Source organism: Melanotaenia boesemani, chromosome 9 (assembly GCF_017639745.1).
Source record: "Melanotaenia boesemani isolate fMelBoe1 chromosome 9, fMelBoe1.pri, whole genome shotgun sequence".
Lineage (NCBI taxonomy): Eukaryota > Metazoa > Chordata > Actinopteri > Atheriniformes > Melanotaeniidae > Melanotaenia > Melanotaenia boesemani.
The window spans coordinates 12,168,454-12,190,445 of record NC_055690.1 but is presented as its reverse complement, the minus strand read 5'-3'; the positions used below and the strand labels follow the sequence as shown (position 1 = coordinate 12,190,445).

Here is a 21,992-nt window from a genome sequence, read left to right as displayed (position 1 = left end):
ATAATCACATTTTTTACAAAATACTTCTGAAATGGGAGTTGTTGCACAGCAGTCTCTGAGATTCATAAATCTCCTTTGTATTCCAAGCACATGCAATGACCTATTAGGTAATCCTAAGGATTTGGAAGGAAATGAGCATTTAGTCTGAGTTTGCCTCGTGAAGAAAAAGCTCTGTAAATTATCGGGAGCTGGTTCTTTACCTGCCTTTATTCTGTTTATTGTAGAGCTTTTCTACAACACTAAGCTATGTGGTGGGCTTCTACAGCAAGCTGCCTATAACCTTACAGACTGGGAAATAAAGAAAGGTGCACACACAACTATCAATATATATTTCATGATTGTGTAATGCTTCATCCCTAAAACTTTTTTTATGTCACAAACCCATTCTCTCATGTGGCTTTGAAATAGTATAACCTAGGTGTATACAGTTTGCAATAATAGTGTTAGTAGCTATAAAACTATGCCTGAGGTTTTATGTATTTTTGTGTGTGTTTTTAAGCCATTTTTGCCATTCTCCCACCCAGAGCAAAGTTTGTTTACATGGTCTTTTAGTGCACATGGGAATGGGGTTATTTCTCAGTGTGAACTCCTTTGGCTAGATAATAAGGGTTTGCCTGTAGGCTGTAATTGCATATTTATCCATCTTTAAAGGTTTCCCCTTTGTTTTAAGCGAACAGTTGTGGTTTTGCTGTTTTTTTCTCCTTTTTTCATTGTGTTAATGAGATCACTCAGAGTGCACATTTAGTTCATTAGCACCTTATGCCACATATAATATTTCTTTCAGAGCATGTGGAAAATGTTCCATAGTAAATGGTTTAACAGCAGACCTCAGGAACTAGATATTACTCTAATATTTTGTATTTGCATATGCAGTGATTTTAAGTTATGTGTTTCTGTGCTAAAATTTCTTTGTAGGCAGCTATTCAGATCCTGCTAGCATACATAATAAATCATACTTCAGATTAGGTTTTGCATATTTTGTGCTGATCTGTTATTAGCTGGGACTTTTTTTTTTTATTTTTTAAAAAGCTAGGTAATGTCATGTTATGATTCGTGGCTGAAAGCACTGCTCAGATTCAATTTTTAACAGTGGCAAAATAAGTACTGTGAGGGTAGTAATTAACTTATTAAATGATTTTACCTACAGTTTGGTCCCCTGTGGTAAAGTTTGAATTGGCTTGACTAATAAGCCAGGGTTACTGTTGTTCACTGTTGCCCACACTAATAAGCCATTTTTACTACAAAATAGTTAATAAAGAAGTTAACATTTCAATAAGATTCAAAAGTAATCTGTCAGTGTTTAATTTCTTTGAACTTTCAGCTTGTCATGCTCTCCTCCGAGCTCGTGAGATGAAGGTAATGTCCAGGCTCTAGCACCCCCAGTCAAGGAGGTCTTTCAGCTACTAAACAATAGCATCAGCCCGGCTTTACTACGGTTCTGTCTCAATCTCTTTCAGTCCAAAAATGTGCTTCTTCCTTGGTAGACAGCACTGAAAGAGAATAAAAACAGCATATTGAAATTCTATGCCTTGACTCATTCTATGGATTTGTGCCTCTTGCTTGTAACCCAGAGCAGAGCATGTTGCAAAGCTACTCACTCAGCATGTTTTGGGGAGAAAAAAAAATTAGTTTAATCGAGATGATTGTGTTTAAATAATTAATACATTTGTTGCAACTCAAGAACTTTTGTCTTTTTTTTTTAACATGTGGGTGGTTTAAAATGTGGATTTACAAAGAGAAGTAGAGGTATGGAAAAGAATAAGTCTGCTAAGGCCACCACAAACCATGTCTTTTCTGGGTAATGGACTTATTAGATTTGTATTGTCAAAAAGGATTGCCCCTATGAGGTGCAGGAATTTCTTTTCAGCTGCCATCAGACAAGGTACTGGAGCGTGGCCGCCTTTCTTTCACAATAACTTCTGGATTTGTCTTTTTTTTCACCCTTGTTGCCTTGTCCCATCAACGCCTTGTCTTCCCTTTCCATCCCATTTCTACCCCCCCTCCTTTCTATCTGTCTTCCCCCGTCCCCTTCTTTTGTCTTTTTCTGTGTCCCTGTCTCCCACAGAGATTTGTGCAGCGGACTGTGGTGGCCATGGCATTTGTGTTTCAGGCACCTGTCGCTGTGACGACGGCTGGATGGGCACTGGGTGTGACCAGAGGGCGTGTCACCCACGCTGCAACGAGCATGGCACTTGCAAGGATGGCAAATGTGAATGCAGCCCGGGATGGAACGGAGAACACTGCACCATTGGTATGATGGGACAAGCTTTTGGGTTTTGGGGTGGGGGATTGGTTTGGTGTATATGTCTGTGTGTTTGGGAGGGATGTGGGAGACCAACAAAGGCGTTTATGCTGCCACTCTGCCTACGTGTGAGGGGAAGCGTCCAGTTGGAGAAGGGAGGGGAAAGCATGCTTAATTGAATTTGTGCAACTCAGTAAAGCATGAACAGGTTTACTCAAGGATCTGAGGTTTGCCTTCATGCATTTTAATGTGGGAATGTGCTAAGGTGTCCTTTCATTTTACTCATCCTTTTCTTCATCTCTTTCTTTGCTCCCTTCCCATTTACAATTACTTCCTAATGCTGACATGTGAGTCATTCTGAGCAGGTCAACCACCGCTTTAAGCTATGTTTATGCTAGCAATTGCTCCTCTAGATCATAGGTAGAAGCTACATTTTCAAGACCTTGACTGCATGTCAAGAGTTATCATAACAACATTAACAACCTTAGCTCACTGAAAAAAAATCATGGCGTTGCCACAGCCATTAAGTGTTATGTGTTCTGTAATTTTGATAAAAAAAACTTCATTCTAGAAGTGTTTCTCAGTAGTTTCATCGGTTGAAGTTTTGACTCTTCTTATTTTTATTCAAATTCTTTACTGTGATTAGATTTTAGAACTACAGAAAACCATAAGATCTTTTTAAAACAAACTCAACACTACCTTACATGTTCTTGTGAATATGTTTATAGGGTGGAGTTTTCAAAGGAGCGGTGCTCCTGCTTTCAGGATTTTTTTTTTCTTATCATCCTTTTTCTTTTGGGCTGCAGATATATTAATATTAATAAAACAGCTAATTTGGTATCATAATAAAGCTGTAAGTGACCTCTGTTTGTGACCCATCCCCTTTGTTTTTAATACCCACTGCCACACTGATGGCATGGAGATAATATTAGTTAAAGTATGGAATTTCAGAAGTTTGATAGTTTCATTGTTTAATTAAAGTTCATTAAGCCAAGTGTTTGAAAACACTTAACTTGTGATATATGATTTCAGTGCTATCAAGCCTCTGTTAAACATCAGAGACCAGAGGACATACTGTGATGCCTGCTTTGCAAGACTGCAACTTTACATTCTGTGTTCCTGTGTGTGTGCGCATCAACTCCTCTTCTCTTCTCTTCTCTTTTCTTCTCTTCTCTTCTCTTCTCTTCTCTTCTCTTCTCTTCTCTTCTCTTCTCTTTTCTTGTGAAGATGATGATGGTTTTTTGTAGTTAAATGTTTCTTGTAATTCGTTTTTTACATTTAATACTTTAATATATTTCAGAAAAATTACCTTTACTTCATCATTTCCTGTGTTTTAATAAAATAATATATACCACTCATAAAACATGAGTGTTCTTCCATTGTCATAGTTTGATATACTCAGCAGAATATGTTAGAAAAAGCAATACATCAACCAACATTATGTTAATATTTTCTATGGTATGAGAACACAAGTAAAAAAAATCAACCACTTTTTTATTTTTCATTTATTTATTTTTTAATTTGCTGCTGCACATTGTAACCCACTTATTATAACTGCATTACACAACCATGCAGGCAAAGGGAAGGAAGTGGAAGCACAAAGTCCACCTCCCCTACTCATGTTGCAGTCACTCATTAATCAGAAATTTGCCACTCTCAAACATTAAAGAGTTTAAAAGAGTTTAAAAGAAGTCGGAACAAAACCTGAAAAATCTTGTGAGACATTCTGACATATAAGAATACATTTTCTCAGTTTTCTCATTCATATATTGAAGCAGTTTTGCTTCAGTACAGAGCCTTGACTCAGTTTGTGAATGTTTTATATGCTGGCCTTACATTATTGATGGGTCTTTTATAAAGGCCATATTGAGATCCCCACTCAACAGGAATATTCCTCTGTGTTGTCCATTAAGATGCTGAAGATCTCATTTTAATCAATTTTCATTAGAGGGCTCTGTGTTGGCCCCAGGCCCCATGCTGTGGAGTACATGAGGTCTGATTTGGTCCCAGTACTGGCAAGGCTTCTGGTGAACTCATTTTCTGTAGCTGTTTGTCAAAATTAAAAGAGCTTTTCGTTGAACATCTTGACCTCCTGAACAATATTGCTGAAGAGATTTAATAGTGGTAATGCATCAATCATGTTGCTTTTAAAATACTCCCTTGAGACATTTTGCCAATCCCAGCATTTAACAAGCAGGGACAGACTGAGATGTTCTTTCTGAATGTTGCACTTTTTATCAACTCTCTTGCTCTTTCCCTGTCTAACTTTTTCTTTCTCTGTGTTCCATGATTTCCCCAGTATTTCTTCCATCTCCATTGCTTTCCTCTGTGTTGGATCATATTTGATGTGTTGCTTGTAATGCATGCTTGCAATGCTTCATGGCAGCATTTTTTTCTATTATTTTTTAATAACTTTTTGTAATGTAAACTAACACATTGCCCTGCTGTCCTGTCACGAAAGTGGCACTGTTCAAACCTCCCTTATATGTCCTGTCTTTTATCTCCCAAGCTCACTATCTGGATAAGGTAGTGAAAGGTATGGCATTCCTCCTTCCTTCTATTTTCCCCTCCTCCCATTGTAACTCCAACCAACATAAAAAAAATCATGCACACACCATGCTCTCCATACTCTGATGTAAACCAGCTGCTATGCACCTCCCGATGCCCCAAACAACTCACAGACTCCCACTTCTCATCACTTTTTTGCCATATTGTCTCGCAGTAATCTCCACTTAGCACCTTCGCACCTGTTGAGTCAAGTTGTGCTGTTTTCTTTATGTGTTAGATGTTTGGGTTGCAGACATCCTTTCTTTCTCTATAGGGGGGATGTTGGAAAAAGGTATTGATAAACCTGTGCCATGCATTATGTATGAGTGTGCAGCTGTGAGCAGTGCCTGATGGCTGAGGCTAAGGCCGCATCCTCTCTAATTAAAAGAGTTCGTGGTCTGGTTGGTGCTAGGCAAGCAGGGGGTGGTGGCTCTGCTGCAGCCCTGCTTCTCTGCCACCAGCACCCTCTCTTGCTCTTACTGTGCTTGGTAATGGACCACCTGTCATGAAAGCGGCTGCCAAAGGAGCTCATCGAACACTTACATCCTCAGCTTGGGCTGAGCTTTGCAGGGGCTTCTCTCTGAAAGTACTGCCAATTAGGTTGAAATGATGCCAACAGAGACTGGATCTTTATTTATCCTTATAACACATTTTCTAAGCTTATTAACCATCCTTTTCCACTGGTCTAACCAGAGTTATTTTGTCCATTTGTTCAATATAAGAATGACTAGTGCCAAAACATCTAGTAGACAAAATAATGTATCAACCTTTTTTTTATGTTTTTTGCTCTTTTAAATGGGAATTAATTTTTATTTTTTTGTTGTTTTCCTGCAGCTGAGAAAAACATTTAGTTTTTCACATTAGCCTTTTATTATAGTTCATGGTTTATCCTTTTATTATTATTTATATATTCCTAGCAGTTGTTCACATTCAAAAAAACTTAAACTGTTTTTAAAGTAATAGTGAACAGCTGCAGATGAATTGATTGCCAGTGGGGTAAAATATACAATATTTTACTATTTAACTAAAACAATTAAGTGTTATACAGTATTGAGAACTGGAGGACACAATGGTATCTAAAAATATTTAAAAGGCACTTGTAACAGTTAAACCAGTAACTTTAAATTTATTTCTGCTTTTGGAGATTTTTATCAGCATTTATATGAAATAAACGTGCCAAAGTAAGTAAAAATCTTGATTGTTGTCTAATCGGTTGCTATACTAAGTCCTGCCACGAAACCATCCTTACTCTGGTCATCTCTCAAATTATCTGTCTTGCTTTTAAACATCTCCTATTCACCATATCTGCCTCTTGTCTTTTCCATCTTTTGCTTTTTTTCCACTGCTGTTCTGTCTGGGTGATGTACGAGTGCATACAGTAGAAACAGCTGCACAAGTCTCTTTACTTGATAAAAATGGGTCAGCTTGGCATTCTCTGTACTGAGGCAGTCTGCTAACAACACAAACTGTGACAGACTTGTTTGCTTGATATGCTGAGATTTTACCCTCTGACTCAGCAAGAGGATCCAAATCATAAGGTACCAGATAAATGTCAAACAGGCGTTGAAGAATTGGCAAGATAATCCTCTGATCTGTGCCCTTGTGAAGACCTGTCTAAGTGAAACAGTGGAATATTACTACTGTCACTCTGCTGTAGCTTGCTTTAAATCCCCCAGGGTTGTAAGCCCAAGAATGCCGTTAGCCCACCTCTGCATAAAGCATTTATGCTTAGCCTTATCTATTTCATACTATTTTATTTAGCCCTCTACTTCTGTTAATGACAGAACATGCTCTCTTCCTCAGGGGATAATCTTATTGATTGCTAAGAAGAGTAAGGGAGTAATTTATCAAGCAATAATTTAGACCTTTTTATGAGAACACAGTTCATTCTTGTTGCTCAAGGCAATAGCAATAACACTATATTAATAACAGCTAAAGCACAAAATTACATAAAAACCGTTGCAATTATGTGCAAAAATACGATCATATACAACACCTCTCTCATTACCCAGCTGTTGTAACACAGGTATAGGCTAATCTGCTGTAGTCATAAGTGGAAATTGATTTAGAAAATCCCTCTTATCTGATTTTACTGCAAAGGGATATTAGAAGCTTCCCAAAAGATGTATCTAATTAATCAGCTTCAAATAAGGGTCATAATGGCTGCTCTCACCCATTTAAAATCTTTACATGACTTATAGCAGAGAACTATTAGCTACAAATCTTAATCATTAAGCAGTCCAACTTTGTGTTTGTATGTTATTGCTAGTGTTTGTCCACAGTGTACATTGTTTACCCATTCCTATTTTTTATACTATACTCCGTTCTGACCCTGATCTTTGTCCTTTTTTATGTTACCAGAGGGCTGCCCTGGTTTGTGCAATGGAAATGGTAGGTGCACCCTGGGTAACAATGGCTGGTACTGCGTATGCCAGCTGGGCTGGAGGGGCACTGGCTGTGACACCTCTATGGAAACCGCATGCAGTGATGTCAAGGACAACGATGGAGGTAAAATCGCAAACGACACACTGCAGTGTCTTCTGACATTGGCCAGGCATCAACAGAGATACTTAACCAGACATGATTTGACAATAAAATTAACCACCTTAGTGCTTGCGAATATTCTGTTCTTGCTTCATTGCTTTTCAGGCTCAGTTGTGATTTTATACAGGTCATCAAGTTTTATTTGTACAGAGCCAATAACATTTGAAATTGTCTCGAGATGCGTTACAGAACCCAAAGCCCAAACCCCAAAGAGCAAACTTTATTTAAACTTGACAAAACCTTGAGCAGTTCTTGGAAAGAGAGAGAGTTGGGGGCGGTGTGGTGGCGGTTTTTAGGGCAAATAAGAAAAGAGGAGAAGAGAGAATGAAAAGCAATCATAAAAACCCACACAAGCATTGGGATAAAACATATTAGCATACATTCAACAAATAAATGGGGAAGCAGCAGCCTTCAGGGTTGAAAAATGAAGACATGTCCACTTCAAGCTGGCTTTAGAGAAGTGATAATCTCTGTTAAGATCAAAAATTCAAGGAGAAATCATGTCTACAGTTAAAAGATGTTTTGGTCTGTACAGCTAATTTCCTTATTTATGACTATAGGAGAGAGAAGTGACAAATGAGTGTGTGACTGAGTAAGGTGGCTGTCGGCTACCAGCAAGCGACATCACCGTCTACATAATAAATAAATATACATGTGTGTGTGTAACTAAAGTTATACTGCCAGGTGATAAAACAGAGAAAGCCATAATTTGAAGTATTAATATAGGAAGTCACCTCAATAGCAAGATTTGTTTAAAAAGCAGTGTACCTGGCCTGAGGCCTCAAACATTCGCTGGCACCAGAGGAAAGTCTTTGCTCTCCCCTCTAACTAGCCTTAAGCACAGCCAGGCACACACAGAGAGCCAGCCAGGGGGGGCTGCACCACTCTTCAGGCCAAGTGGGAAACGTGACTTCCTTTCTTCCAGACCTCATTCTCAGCTTGAGCTATGCACTAGCATCCCTTATTTATGCAGAGGCAGTTTGTCTACCCATCACTTTAGAGGGACCACACAACTCTCATTGGCAAAAGCAAGGTGCTGCAGCAGGTTTGACTGACTACTGACAGCAGAGTTTATTTTTATCACCCATCTGGCTAGGCCCCTGAACGAATAGGGGAGTCCAGTGACCCACTTCAGCAAGTAAAGTGCATTACACAGCAACTCTTTCTTGTATGCATTATCTTATCTAAACTGCTGATAGAGAACCACGAATAAAGCTAAAATGCCCTAATGATTTAGATATACAATACCATACAAAGAAATCTTAGACAGCTGTTTTCTATCCTCTGCACATTATTGATCATTATATATTTTTTTGATTAGCACATACAGATATAGTGCATGCTTCTACACATTGTTTAAGAAAGTAAAATAAAAAATGCAATATATGATTGTCCAGGTAAAAAAGCTGACACATTGAAAGGATGTGGTACTGGAAACAATGGTCAGCCAAGGAGGCTCAGTAGACTATAAAATATGAATGTCTTGTTGCATCATCAGCTAAGACCTGGCAGACTACAGTAAAATTGTGGCACCACTAGTACAACTTTTCCTGATCTCTATTTTGATATATGTACTTTATATTTAGCTTACAGGCAGGAAGTCACCCCCTTGATGTACATACATAGCTAGTTCTTGCAAAAACCCTGTAGAAAAATGGCAGCAGGTTCTCTAATTTGACTTTCCTGATGTGCTTCAATTTAATTCAAAGTAGTTTGTCAAAGGATGTTTGGGAAAATGTCCACAAACAACAGAAGTAGAGTGTTTATGGTGTTTAAGTTAATTTCTGCAAATGGAGCTGGGAATTTAATGGAAATAAGATGGCCTTATTACTGCAAAATACAGACAAGTTCTTATTGAGCCACCCCAGATTCATTCTGCTGAGGTTCCAGAGATAGATCTAGAGTCAAAAAGGACCATCTACATTGATATAAGGAGCAAGAAAAGCTAAAGAGTGTAAAACGCACCGGTGTCAGCATCATAAAGTCAGCCTGGAAGTCATGCAGAAGTTTACCACAAAGAACTGGTGTTTCAAAAAGGAAGAGTGGTCAGTACAAATGTTGATTTTGTATAGCTATTTTTCACTTTACTTTAAGCTAACTGAATGAGCAATATATTCATTAAAAAAAATTTACCAGAAATTTACCTTTACCTTTAGCAAACTTTGCAGTGTGTATATGCTTAGTTTCTTTCTTCAGGTGTGTGTGTACAATACTGTTAAATGAATTTGTTTGTGTGTGACTTGTTTGACCTTGTCAGATGGCCTGGTGGACTGCATGGATCCAGACTGCTGTCTGCAGGCAACCTGTCACACCACCTCTTTGTGTGTCGGATCCCCGGATCCCCTGGACATCATCCAGGAGACACAGATGTCCTCTGCACAAAGCAACCTGCAGACTTTCTATGATCGAGTGCGCTTCCTGGTGGGCAGGGACAGCACTCACATCATCCCTGGAGCTAACCCCTTCGATGGCAAGTGAGTGACATGCTCACTAGACACTACCCTAACTTGATTTTCTTTTCTTTCTCAGCATTACTTGTCTTTCATGTATTAGATTATTGAGACGTTATATTTTGGTTGTATTTGTCATTTTGGCTGTGAACCCATTGCATAATTGTCTCTTTGTCATATTTGAATTCATTCAATATAATTTTAACATAAATACAATCCACTGATGGATTGGTGGTTTTACATGAAATGCCTTTACTCAAGCAGCAACCATAAAGCAAATTTAGACTGGATCACCTTTGGGAACAGTCAAGCAGCATTACATACCTGTAAGTTTCCTAACTTCATCTTGTTTTATTCCAGTGCTACCATTTAGATAATCTTTATCCACACAAAGTACTTAAGTTAAATTATTTGGTAGTTTCCACTACAGTAGTCATCCAGGACCACATTTTGCCATGATGACACAGATATCCAGACAGACCCACAAGGTGAAAACAATTCTTGCTACACTTAACAGTTGCTAAAGTGCAGTCTTTATTTAGATGAGACAAAAGTGAAGTGGGAGCATCTATATGCAGTGGAGACTGAAATCGGAAGAGATTGGTGGCATGCACTGCAGGAAGGGTGATGGACATGCATAGAAGGTGGCAAAAAGAGAGAAGCATTCCCCAGAAAGAAATACATCTCATGTTCATGTATTGTGATTACTTTTACTGTAATCCATCTGAGGCCCACTCCCACAGGCAGAGCTCATGACACCAAAGATATGCAATATGAGATCATTTTATATCAGGGAGGATAGCAGTCAAAACCCTATGAGACTACCCTGATGTATTTTCCTGTCTCTCTTTTTCTTTTCATCTTTAACTGTTTATAAATGAGTGTAACTTATTTGCATCCTATTTGCTTATGTATATCTCTCATCTTTGTAAATTATAGTAATGGTAATGTAGTATAATTAGACAACACAAAATCAGCAGAAAATCAGATTAATTGTGAAAAAGTGAATAATTTATGGTTTTATAAATATGGCAAGTCCTCAATTTGAGACAATTTTGGCTTCTCTTTGTCTGTTTGACTCCTTTTTTTAAATAATTGCAAAAAAGTAATAATTCCAGACAACACTATTTTTAGTTGAGCAAAATCATTTTTTACGAGTCCCTTCTCTAGTAGTCCCCCATCACATCTTCATATTGAGTGCTTGCAAATCAGTTGATCTTTATTCTGCTTTAATGTGTGCTTTGACAAACAAGACTGTTTTTACTGCTTGAATTCATCATGTTGGTGATTGAGTTCTAATATTTGTTTGCATATAATAAAACAGTATTGGTCACTTAGTTTACAGTCAAAAAGAGGGTGAAATTTATATAAATTACACAAGAACATAATCTGTTGCAATAAAAACTCAAACCCTGTCCGCATTTATTAGACATTTTGTAGTGATATCTGCTGATACTTGTGAGAAGCAGTGTAACATTTTCCCTCAATGACATTTTTCTGGCTCTCAAGAGCCACTCAACATTTTCCAGTACTTCACTGGACAGTGGAAGAGGCGTAGAGGGTTGAGTAATACTCTTGTCTCTCTCACAAGATGCAGCCATAAATAAGTAAAATGAAGAATCCAGAGATGAGCAGCAAGATTGTCGGCCTCGGCTCACCTAAAAATATCAGTGATAATCTATTATTCATGGTTGGTATTCACTCCCCACCCACTGACAGATATGAGCAGTTATGACAAGGGTCTTCAGATGAGCCTTACAGGCGCAGTCTCAGCATCTTCCTTCCTGGTATGCCTGAACTAGTCACATGATCATCTCTTCATTGATCCACTAGCCACTTCCTTATGCTAATATGCACATTTGACTGCTATTTCTGATGTTTCCCACCACAAAAAGCTAGAAAGATGCCGCTGAATAAAGCACCTGCCACTACATACACTGTCTTGATTCTCCTGCCATGACACATAATACAATTGACTGCATAGGCCCAGCAGTCAATGCTGACCAGAATAGTAAACAGGGACTTTGTCTATGGAACAGTTTAGAGAAAGATTGATAGCTGGGTTGTAATAGTAAGGCTGAAGTCATCCACTCCATTTGCAGGCACTTTTATAATTTTATTTAGAACTCTTTAATAAGCATTAAGCCATTAATATCAGAAAAAAAATCCTGTTTTATTTTCTTCTGAGTATATCCTACCCCTTTTAGCAGCATGATGTATTTGCAAAGCTGACAGTTTACTTACAATTGTTCTCTATTTACTCTCTGAAAATGCTGTGTAACTTAGAGACAGGGAAATAGAGGTCTGCAGTGACAAGCCTGCATTTGCAGCAGGAGTTACCCTATAATCAAGTAATTTGTGTGGATAATGATATTTTTGTTGCCTCTGTGGTAATGGTAGTGTTTTTTATCATTAGCCTTGTTCTTTCAGAGTTCTCTATACTTAGGCCCGAAATGCCTTTTTATATTGTATTTGAAATACTATGAGAAACTGTATAGTTTCCACAGTATTACGTGCTGGTAAAATAGGGTGTTCTTAGAACTTAACAACCATGCAGTGTTTATATGGGGTTGTTTTTCTTTTTTCCACCACAGGCTGCCCAGTTTCATTAAAAGTCTAATTTGTCTTTCAGAGTGACAAAACCGCCTCTGCTGAAATGGCCAGTGTGCGTTAAATTGATATACAGGAGGAATTTTTCATAAAATGTTGCTATAATAAGTTGGTCCTCCTATTTTTCCCATACAGTTTCATACCCAAAAGAACATATTCAACAGCAAACCTGATGCAATCACACAAATATGGTTTTTGTTTGTTTGTTTGTTTTTTGCTTGTTTGTTTAGTTTTTTTTTTTTTTTTTTTTTTTGCTTTTAGGGTATTTATTGGAGAGTCAGTTCAAGACTTGTTCAAGTTCAATATGTCAAAAGCAAAACTGAACATTAAATAGGCAAGGCAAGGCAGTTTATTTGTATAGCACATTTCATGTACAGGACAATTCAAAGTGCTTTACATAAAACAAAGGCATTACAGATATTTAGAATAGTAAAAGGCATCAACACATAATCACAATAAAATAATGAATTACATTAAAATGATTAAAAGCAAGATAAGTTAAAAAGGTTCCGTGCAGAAAAGAAATGTTTTTAACCTGGACTTAAAAATGGCTACATTTGGTGAGAGTTTAATCTAGACTGGCAATTTGTTTCACCTGTTTGCAGCAAAACAGCTAAATGCTGCTTCTCCATGTTTAGTCTGGACTCTGGTTTGGACTAGTTGACCAGAGTCTTTGGATCTAGGAGCTCTGCTAGGTTTACATATGTCATGCTGAGTAAAGATGCATCACCTGTTTACTTTTCACAACATGTCCTACCTTCACCCTCCACCGATGATAAATAATAAACTGGAGGTGTGAAAAAAGTGCAGATTCACTTCACTGTGTGAATTCCTTGGACTAGAGGAATCTCATGTTGAGAGGTTTCTGCAGTCAAGTCTTTACGTTTACTTTGCTGCTTTTTCCTTCAGTTGTATTTGATGTCAATATTTAAATCATTTGTCTTGACAGCATGAAATCATCTTTCCATGTGGCTCATAAAGCAAGGAAGGAGATAGTTCCAATTTCACAGCTCCATCTGACGGAAATGTGAATGATTTCCTGTTCAAACAAGACTCTACAAAAAACTAACACCCTGAATGATTAATCAGAGACAGCGGATGGGTTAAATTTATAAGGTGTTTTATGTAAATTGGTCCAGAAAGATCTATATGTATGAGGTTAAAGATTGAGAGGAGGATCTCTTTGCCTATTTACAGTGTAGTAGTGGACAACCAAGGTCCTCTGAAGGAGACGTGGCCTAATTAACATAAAACTGGGTTCCTAGGGACTGGGATAGTGTGGGGTGAATGATCTTGCCTCTGGTAAGGACATGTTGAGGGCAGCTACTAACATGCTTGTGTTAATTGTTTCCGGTACGTTGCAGTGTTTAAAACCCAAATGTATTAAAATAGCCATGGTCTAATAAAGAAGTGACAGTAAAGCATTTGTTTGGGGACCCTATTTTTGCCAACGACTACAGAAACGGTGGCTGACCATGAGTTGGACCTTGATAGTGACGAGGGCAGGAGTTGATGAGGGAGACGTGATACAACAAGGTCTCGACTCATCACTTTAGGAAGATCGGAAGGTGAATTTGGATGACTTCCCACTATTGATTGGTGGAGACTGATGATCAGATCTAATTTACACAGCTGCTGGAAACCCGATGTCACTATGGAAATCTGTTGGTGCCTTGATAATCAGCCAAGCAAGTCTTGCAATCTGTAGTCCTATTATTTTCCTCTCGTGCATTCTGTAATAGAAAAGATAAATCCTCTTTTTTAATTAGAGCAGACGCAAAGAAAAGCTTTCTTATCTCATTATCCTTCCATTCTGGATAGAAAAACCCCTAGAGACGTCCTCAGAGAAGTTAGTTTTATTTTGTTTTTTTTTCAGTTTAGGCTTTTTTATTTCATTGTGTAGAAATTATTTGTAGCAACGTCCATATCAACTTTATATTGTTTCCACTTGACTAATCCTGATGAATTTCATTTTATTTCTTTCTTTGCTTTGTACTTATATACTTGATTATGTGTTGATTATTGTTTGTCTCCTCACACAGCCATGCTTGTGTTATCCGTGGACAAGTAGTGACCTCAGATGGAACACCACTGGTTGGAGTCAACATCAGCTTCATCAACAATCCTTCTTATGGTTACACTATCACAAGGCAGGATGGAAGGTAATGGCTTGCTTCTTTACAGTTAGTCAACACAGCCACAAACGCACACTTACAACAGGAAACAAGTACAATATAATTCCACTAACAGCTACATAAATATATTGTACAAATATTTTGCAAAGGTATTTCTTTTATTGTGGAAAAGGTTCAGTTAAGATTAATTCTAATATTGGACGGAAGGGAAAAAACACACAGTTGCCTCCCCAAACTATGCCACATTGATCTGCTTTATGTTTTCATTGGGTCCAATTTTGGAATTCTCGGCCCGATTCCCAGAGAAATCAAACAAAATCCTTCTGGTACACCCATGAGTTATGCATCAGTAGCACCAGGGAGGGGGCAGAATAAAAATATGCCAGTTTAGTGTATCTCAGTGGCTTTATAAAACATAGTCCAGATGGATGTTATTTGACGATGGTAGATGCAGATATCACAATTGTGTTGTCATGTTTAGTCCTTTTACATATGTATCCTGACTTGGCATGTAATAGTGCTATTTGAAATCGGTTTTATTGGCAAATAAAATAAAAGATCCCAACTTCATTTGGGGTTTTTTAATATTGTGTCCCTAAAACAGTAAATTTCAAATGTACTGAATGACATATATTTCTATGACTGTCATCTTAGACACTTCCACGTATCCACAGAATTTTCAGGGAAGCATAAACCAGTCATATTCCAGTGGTAATCCTGTTTTTGTTGTTTAATTGCAGCACCACTAGAAGCCCTTAGGAAAAGGGTGAATGGTTGTGATGGTGTGTTCTAAGTAAACAAATAGGAAAAGTCTAAGGTTCATATTGCAGCTCTCTTTGTGCTACTCTTTTTAAGCAGCTTTGAAATTGGGCAAGTTTCTCAGAGAAATACAGATTAAAAAGAAAGAAACCAAGGCTGAGTAGAATGTGTTTCTTTGAAGGACAGAGAAAAACCTGAGTAAATAATTAATAATTTACTTTCTTTTTATATTTGTTATTTGCACTGTCTATAGTTTAGGATCGGATTGTGCAAGCATACAGAACTCACTCACTCACAGCCTTCAACATCCCTGTATCACTGATGTTAGGAATGCTTTGTGGCAAACCAAGCCCCTCTATCACAGCACAGCATGAATTGGTGTTTGCTTCCCAAGGCCCTCTTCTTCCTGATACTTTTATCAGTCACTGACACTCTAAAGGCCCACATATTTGCCACCGGTTTGATCCTGATCATTCGTATTTCTCTTCATTCCTTCCATCATCTTGTCATTTTCATCTTCTTTTTACTATTACAAAAATCTCTCATCTCCACCTCATCGTCTTCACCTTCTTCACCTATTTTATCTGTTCCTCATTTCTTCATGCTTTTCTTCCTCTAATCTTCCACTGCCCTTAAGCCTTTCCTTTCTGGGCACCACTTTTTTTCTTATTTCCTGTGCTTTCCTTGAGCCTAGGTCTTATGTCCTTCCCACTGCACTGACTTCCCTCATCTCTATCATTTCCCTGTTTGTGAGTGTCCCATTTTTTCCATGCATCTCTCAGTTTTTCCCTGTGCAAAACTATGTTCTTTTCTACCTTCCAGCATATGTGTAAACACTACTCCATCTCCCAGGTCCCCCTGTAAACATGCCCATACTTCTGCAACTCCCCTGCAATCACTGTAAACAGGCTCGGTGCAGCGTGAAATCAGAAATGCACCTGTTCAGTCACTTAGAAATGGGGAAGCTGTCTCGCCTCATTTTTATGATGTGTTCTTTATTGTCCACTATTTTTTTTTTTTAATTACCTTTTCCACTATAGTCCCAAAGTTTTTCTAGCCTAAACAAAATAGCTTATTTTAGTTTCTTTACATGTGTAGCTATTTTCTAATTGACTGAACACTGAGAGAGACCCATTCTCTTTTATGGATTTTGCCTCTAAAGAGTAAAATGCTGACAAAGATTCTAGCTCATTACTCATTATTAGGTCCTTGCTTCCACCTCTATATGATTCATGATTTATAAGAAAATCTAGCAATCCTGTGACTCATAAGCAGTTAAAAAATCCATTCTTAAAAACTATTTCTTTATGTTTTTATCAGCCTTCATGCTTTTTTTTCTTTTTTCTTTTTTTTTTTGCCATGTTTGGACACCTAGTATTAAATGTGAATGGATAGGTGTGTCCCAACTTTTGACTGGTACCGTACTTGATTTATTAAGGAGGTACCATGTAGTTATTTATGAATATTTGGCAAACTGTCATGTATTATTTGTATAGGCATGCCATGCAAGTTGAGTTTGAGGCATTTATTTAGGGTATGAGCAAGCAAGTCTGTTGTAGGTAGCTTAATGAGATTTTTGACTTAAGGCTGTTGATGATTGATAAAACCCAGTAAATTCTGTCATTGATTGGCTACTATGCCCATAAGTATTTGCCACAAGAGTGTATGCAGCCTTAGCCAGTCTGGTATTATACAAGCTGACCAACTGCAGCTGCAGGGCAACTCATTGGTCACAGCTTTACATTGGCCTACAGCTTCTAAACTACTGGAAGAGTGCACTCTGCTTACAACCAGCCAAGGTGAAAACGCAAAGAGTGAAACAAGCCATTGTTTATCACCACAGCTGTCAGATGTTTACCCTCAAGGGAAGTTCGACTGAGCAGATTCTTTATATAGTAGCTTAAACCAAAAGAGAGGTTGCCTAGTTTAGAGGCCATCATTTGGTCCTGCTTTTTTCTACCTGTAATTTAGTAAAGGTGCCTTCTGTGTGAGGATGTGGCCCAGTCCCAGGGGCCTGTGGGTGACCAGGTGCTAATTGGCTTTTAGAGGGAAGTGACAGGAGCTGCAGAAGTCCATGCAGGTGCAGGCATGTTGTTGTCACTATGCAGCCTGTTTACTGAGACTCAGGTCAGACCAGGAAGGGTCCCTTTAATGGAGGAAAAGGCCCTTTAATGCAGCAGCAGATGGGATTGCATTGCAGGGCTTTTAGACTGATGTTAGACTTGACAGCTTTCGTCTAAAGGATCAATAAACTAGTGGTGGCTGCCTCCATCCTGCAGTGAAAGGCTCTCTCTCACACACACAAAAGTGTGAGAACATAAGCTCTGCATTACATACACATAGTGATGAAACAGTCATGCCTGAAATCTTCTATTTTCCATTCTTCAAATAACATTCTGATTATAATACTCGAGAGATGTGCTTTTTAGATTGTAATCAATAATAATCCTATTGTACATTCAGGTTGTGTATGCTTGAAAGATAGTGCTTAATAGTAAAAGTATCCTTTCCTTGTGTTTGAATCACAACAAAACTAGTAATGACTACAAAATATGTATTATATTTAAAATTGCATTGTGGTTTATTTCTAAGGTTAGAAGAAAGGCTAAGTGAAAATTGTTCATCTTTAGAGTAAGTGAATGTATTCATCCTCTCTGACATTGTCCACATTTGTTTTTCAGCTTTGACTTGGTGACCAATGGGGGCATAGCCATAGCCCTGCACTTTGAGCGCGCTCCATTCATCACCCAGGAGCACACACTGTGGTTGCCATGGGGACGTTTCTTTGTCATGGACACCATCGTCATGCGGCATGAGGAGAATGACATCCCCAGCTGTGACCTGAGCAGCTTTAGCAGGCCTGCCCCTGTTGTGTCCCCAGCCCCGCTCACTGCATTCGCTGGCTCCTGCACTGAAAGAGGGACAGTTGTACCTGAAATCCAGGTGAAGCTCCACCATTCAACCTCTTCACTGCTGTGCAGGTTGTAATCTGTAAGGTTTTCTCCTTCAAATGATCCATGCCTAGTAGCTGGGAGAAAATCTGAAGACTATTCATCACATACAGGTGGAATGGTATCTATGGCTCGAAACAGTGTTGAGATTTTGTCACCAAGTCAGTTTGGTGGAATTTGGTCATGTGTGTAAAACTGTTTTACTGAGAACTGATAATGATCTCACACACATGTCAATATGGATATTTTTAATTGTAGGTTTAAACACACAAGTACCTGTTCAAAAGATTTGCTTGTTCCTTGTCCTTGTTTTCCATGTGTCATGTTGGTACTAGCATATCCCTGGGCATCTGTGTGCAGCTGAATGTGATGCTCCTCTATATCTAGCAGGCATCTTTGTGCCCATCTCTCATTATCTCCCAGTTTGCTTCATATGATTGATGGCATATCTGTGAATTTACTATGCAGTTCAGTCTATTTATAGTAACCTTGTCTTTGCTATTACTCGAGCTCTGAGAGCACTACACAAGGGCATCGTCCCATTTACACTTGTAAAAAGGAATTTTGATCAGTTAACCACAAATAGCTGTGAGAATTTAAAAATAAATACATCACAAGTGACATGGTCTCTAACCGATGTCCTTATGAATTGCAATTTTAATTCCTACTGTTTTGAGCTGTATATACATAGAACAAGCAGTGATTTAATTTTAGTAAAGATAATATGGTCATCGGAACTGGTGCTTTCTATTTTCAATCCTAAATCGGAACCCTGTATAAAATGTTTGCATTTTGACTTGCATGTTTGACCTCAGAGGAAATTTCATAAAGCAAAAATATTCAGTCCTACAAAACTAAATGAATAGATATGTTATTGGACTGTGCACATTCTGAGCCCAAGGGTACCCTTGTTACACTACTGTCATATAGATTGTAGGGAAGGCTATTATACTAATGAAACATTTGCAATTATTAAATCAGTTCTAAAAGAAAACACTCACTGGACTACATAATGAAGAAATCCTTCATCCAATGCCCTGTAATACATGAGCATAATTGTCCTCCAGTTAGTGTTTCACATTTCCCTTGGGTGTATACTTTTGGTTGAAGGCAAGGGGATGAAAAATATTTTACCATGATCTGAGTGTCCACTGAGCAGCGGAATGACATATTGATAATGTTTGTATGGAGAGCGAACATACAGAGACATGTTAATATTGTGTTTTTTTCTTTCTCTGATGAGCTGTATCTTTTCTCTATAGTCTCTGCAGGAGGAAGTGCCTATACCAGGAGCAGAAATGAAACTGGGCTATCTAAGCAGCAGGACTCCAGGTTACAAGTCAATACTGAGGGTGACCCTTACCCACTCCACAATCCCTTTCAACTTGATGAAGGTTCACCTCATGGTGGCTGTGGAAGGCAGGCTATTCAGAAAGTGGTTTCCCGCAGCCCCCAATCTGTCCTATGACTTTGTGTGGGATAAGACTGATGTCTATAGCCAGAAGGTTTATGGCCTTTCTGAAGCCTTTGGTATGTGATAAAATAATCCATTTTCATGTAATGTCTATTCTACTTATGTCTGGCAAACATGTTGCTAAGAAGCTTAATCTTTGTTTTTTTGTTTTGTTGTGTTGTGTTTTGTTTTTTCAGTTTCAGTGGGTTTTGAGTATGAGTCATGTCCAGATTTTATTCTGTGGGAGAAGAGAACTGCTGTACTACAAGGGTACGAAATTACTGCTTCCAAATTGGGAGGGTGGACAATAGACAAGCATCACGCTTTAAATATCCAGAGTGGTGAGTCAAATAGCTACTCCTTTTGAAATCTCTGTTCTCAGCAACTTGTTACTCAAAAACCTTCTTAAGTTAGTTTTTTTACCACTACATAGCATAATTTTACATTATGCATCACCACAGTTGAGTGTAATTGATTAGTAGTTGAAAAATTTGTATGCCAGGTTCTGATTTTTACAGACATCAATGCAATGTACTCCCGTTTATATGTCAAGATACAGAAAAATACCAATGAAAAAACTGTTGAGTTACATTTGAAACAAGCATTTTATCAAGCAAGGACTTTTCGGTTATTTCACATCAGAATAAGTTAATTATGGCTTTTACTATTAAAGTGTTATGCTTTCTTCTTTTCCATACATTTTGCACTTAAAATTCTAGATATGCCAAAAGATATGCTCTGTCTTTTGCATAATGTTGTTAATTCAACTAAAAATGCCCTCAGTGAATGGTTGGATATTCCAGCTTTTCACATAAAGCTTTGTCTTGCAATAGTTTATTCATGCAATACATGTTTAGGTGAAAAAGGTCAGTTTTCTTATCACTTGCAAATTATTCCTAAGATGCAGTAGCAAGGACAACTTTAAGCAGTGCCTGTCACTAGTTCATAGTCTGTATGTGTCTGGAGGGTCTCATCAGAGGAGATGAAGCATATTTGAAAAATGCTCAGGAAGGTGGCACTCTGATCTGCCAGATACTAAGCCTGCTTAGTCTGAATGTGTTTTCCAGGGGATAAAGAAAGCTGCATCTTGCCATCTCAGCACTGCCAGTTTCACCAATAGAGCCCCCCCCCCAATTTGGCACTTCCATGTCTTGTTAATGCCCAGCATTTTTAGAATCATCCCTAATTTAATTGCTGTCAGACCGCTACTCCCAGCAGCAGCAGTCCCTGAGATTAAATCATGTCCCAGGAAAGGGATGCATGGCTGATCATTTCTGATAGCCCACATGTTGTTCTGCTCTAAGAACTTAGGTCACCAAGTATCATCACAAGCAGAAAAACTACAACAGACGTCCAGATGCTGAATTTCAAATATGATTACATTGATTGAGCAGCGTGAACATCTTTACATTTGCATATTTAAAAAATTTCCAAGAGTAAATTGGCACAGCTAATGTAAAAATCATAGGGTGCGTCAGTGTGGAGTTATATCTGAGTGCCTGAATATTAACTATACTTGTAGTGTTATCTGTTTTTTTATTCCCAAGCTTTGGAGGTTAAAAAAAGGGGCAGGGACAATTTTATTTAATTACTAATTTATTTGGTGTGTATGTGTGTGTGTGTATGCAGTTATGCATATGTGGTAATATTTTTTCAAGACATTACACTTGAGCCAAAGAGTTCTCACTGCATATTGTAGCATTAAATTGCGCTTGTGTTTTAATCCACTCTGACAACCTCTTATTACAAACATGGGCTCACAGACCAACGTTTACAGTTCCAGTTTGATGTTTACATACAAACCCAATCATCAGATTTCTAAAATCTTCATTCACGCTATCTGTGAGTTTCTCATCTTATATATCTTTAATACTACATGAAGCCATTTTAAATTACAGGAAGACTGTTACTAGCAGAATTATAACTGGAATATCTTCATCTAACCAAGGTCCTATTTCAGTTGTCTTGCTCTCGAATTGTCAGTAACACATCATTGTTTTATGGAGCAAGGATCTCTGGATGGAATAATTGAATCTTATCACATGGAATTCATAAACATTTTATTTTAGTGTTGTGCAAGCACCTGGTTTGAAATATTTTCTATTAGATATCAGTTTTATTTTTAATGTACTGGAAGACTGATTTAGTTAGCATGAAGGGATGTCAAGAAACTGTTTTATTTGTGAAGTTGAAGAGAAATTTAACAAGATCAATTTAGCATTGTTACCTTTCGCATTTATGTAAAATCCATGAACAATTTGCATTTGTGGTTTATAAATATGAATTTATCCCATATCAAAC

General features: G+C 38.0%; 1 protein-coding gene across 2 annotated transcripts in view; it reads left to right on the top strand.

The window, feature by feature from the left end:
• tenm4 (teneurin transmembrane protein 4) overlaps nucleotides 1-21,992 on the top strand; it is a 156,722-nt gene that overhangs the window by 97,302 nt on the left and 37,428 nt on the right. For both annotated transcript variants that reach the window (XM_041995265.1, XM_041995264.1), the window contains exons 15-21: nucleotides 2,066-2,251; nucleotides 7,151-7,297; nucleotides 9,591-9,807; nucleotides 14,436-14,555; nucleotides 17,969-18,230; nucleotides 19,501-19,768; nucleotides 19,889-20,032. In XM_041995265.1, the coding sequence (XP_041851199.1) occupies nucleotides 2,066-2,251; nucleotides 7,151-7,297; nucleotides 9,591-9,807; nucleotides 14,436-14,555; nucleotides 17,969-18,230; nucleotides 19,501-19,768; nucleotides 19,889-20,032 (1,344 nt within the window). The remainder of the gene's footprint in view (nucleotides 1-2,065; nucleotides 2,252-7,150; nucleotides 7,298-9,590; nucleotides 9,808-14,435; nucleotides 14,556-17,968; nucleotides 18,231-19,500; nucleotides 19,769-19,888; nucleotides 20,033-21,992) is intronic.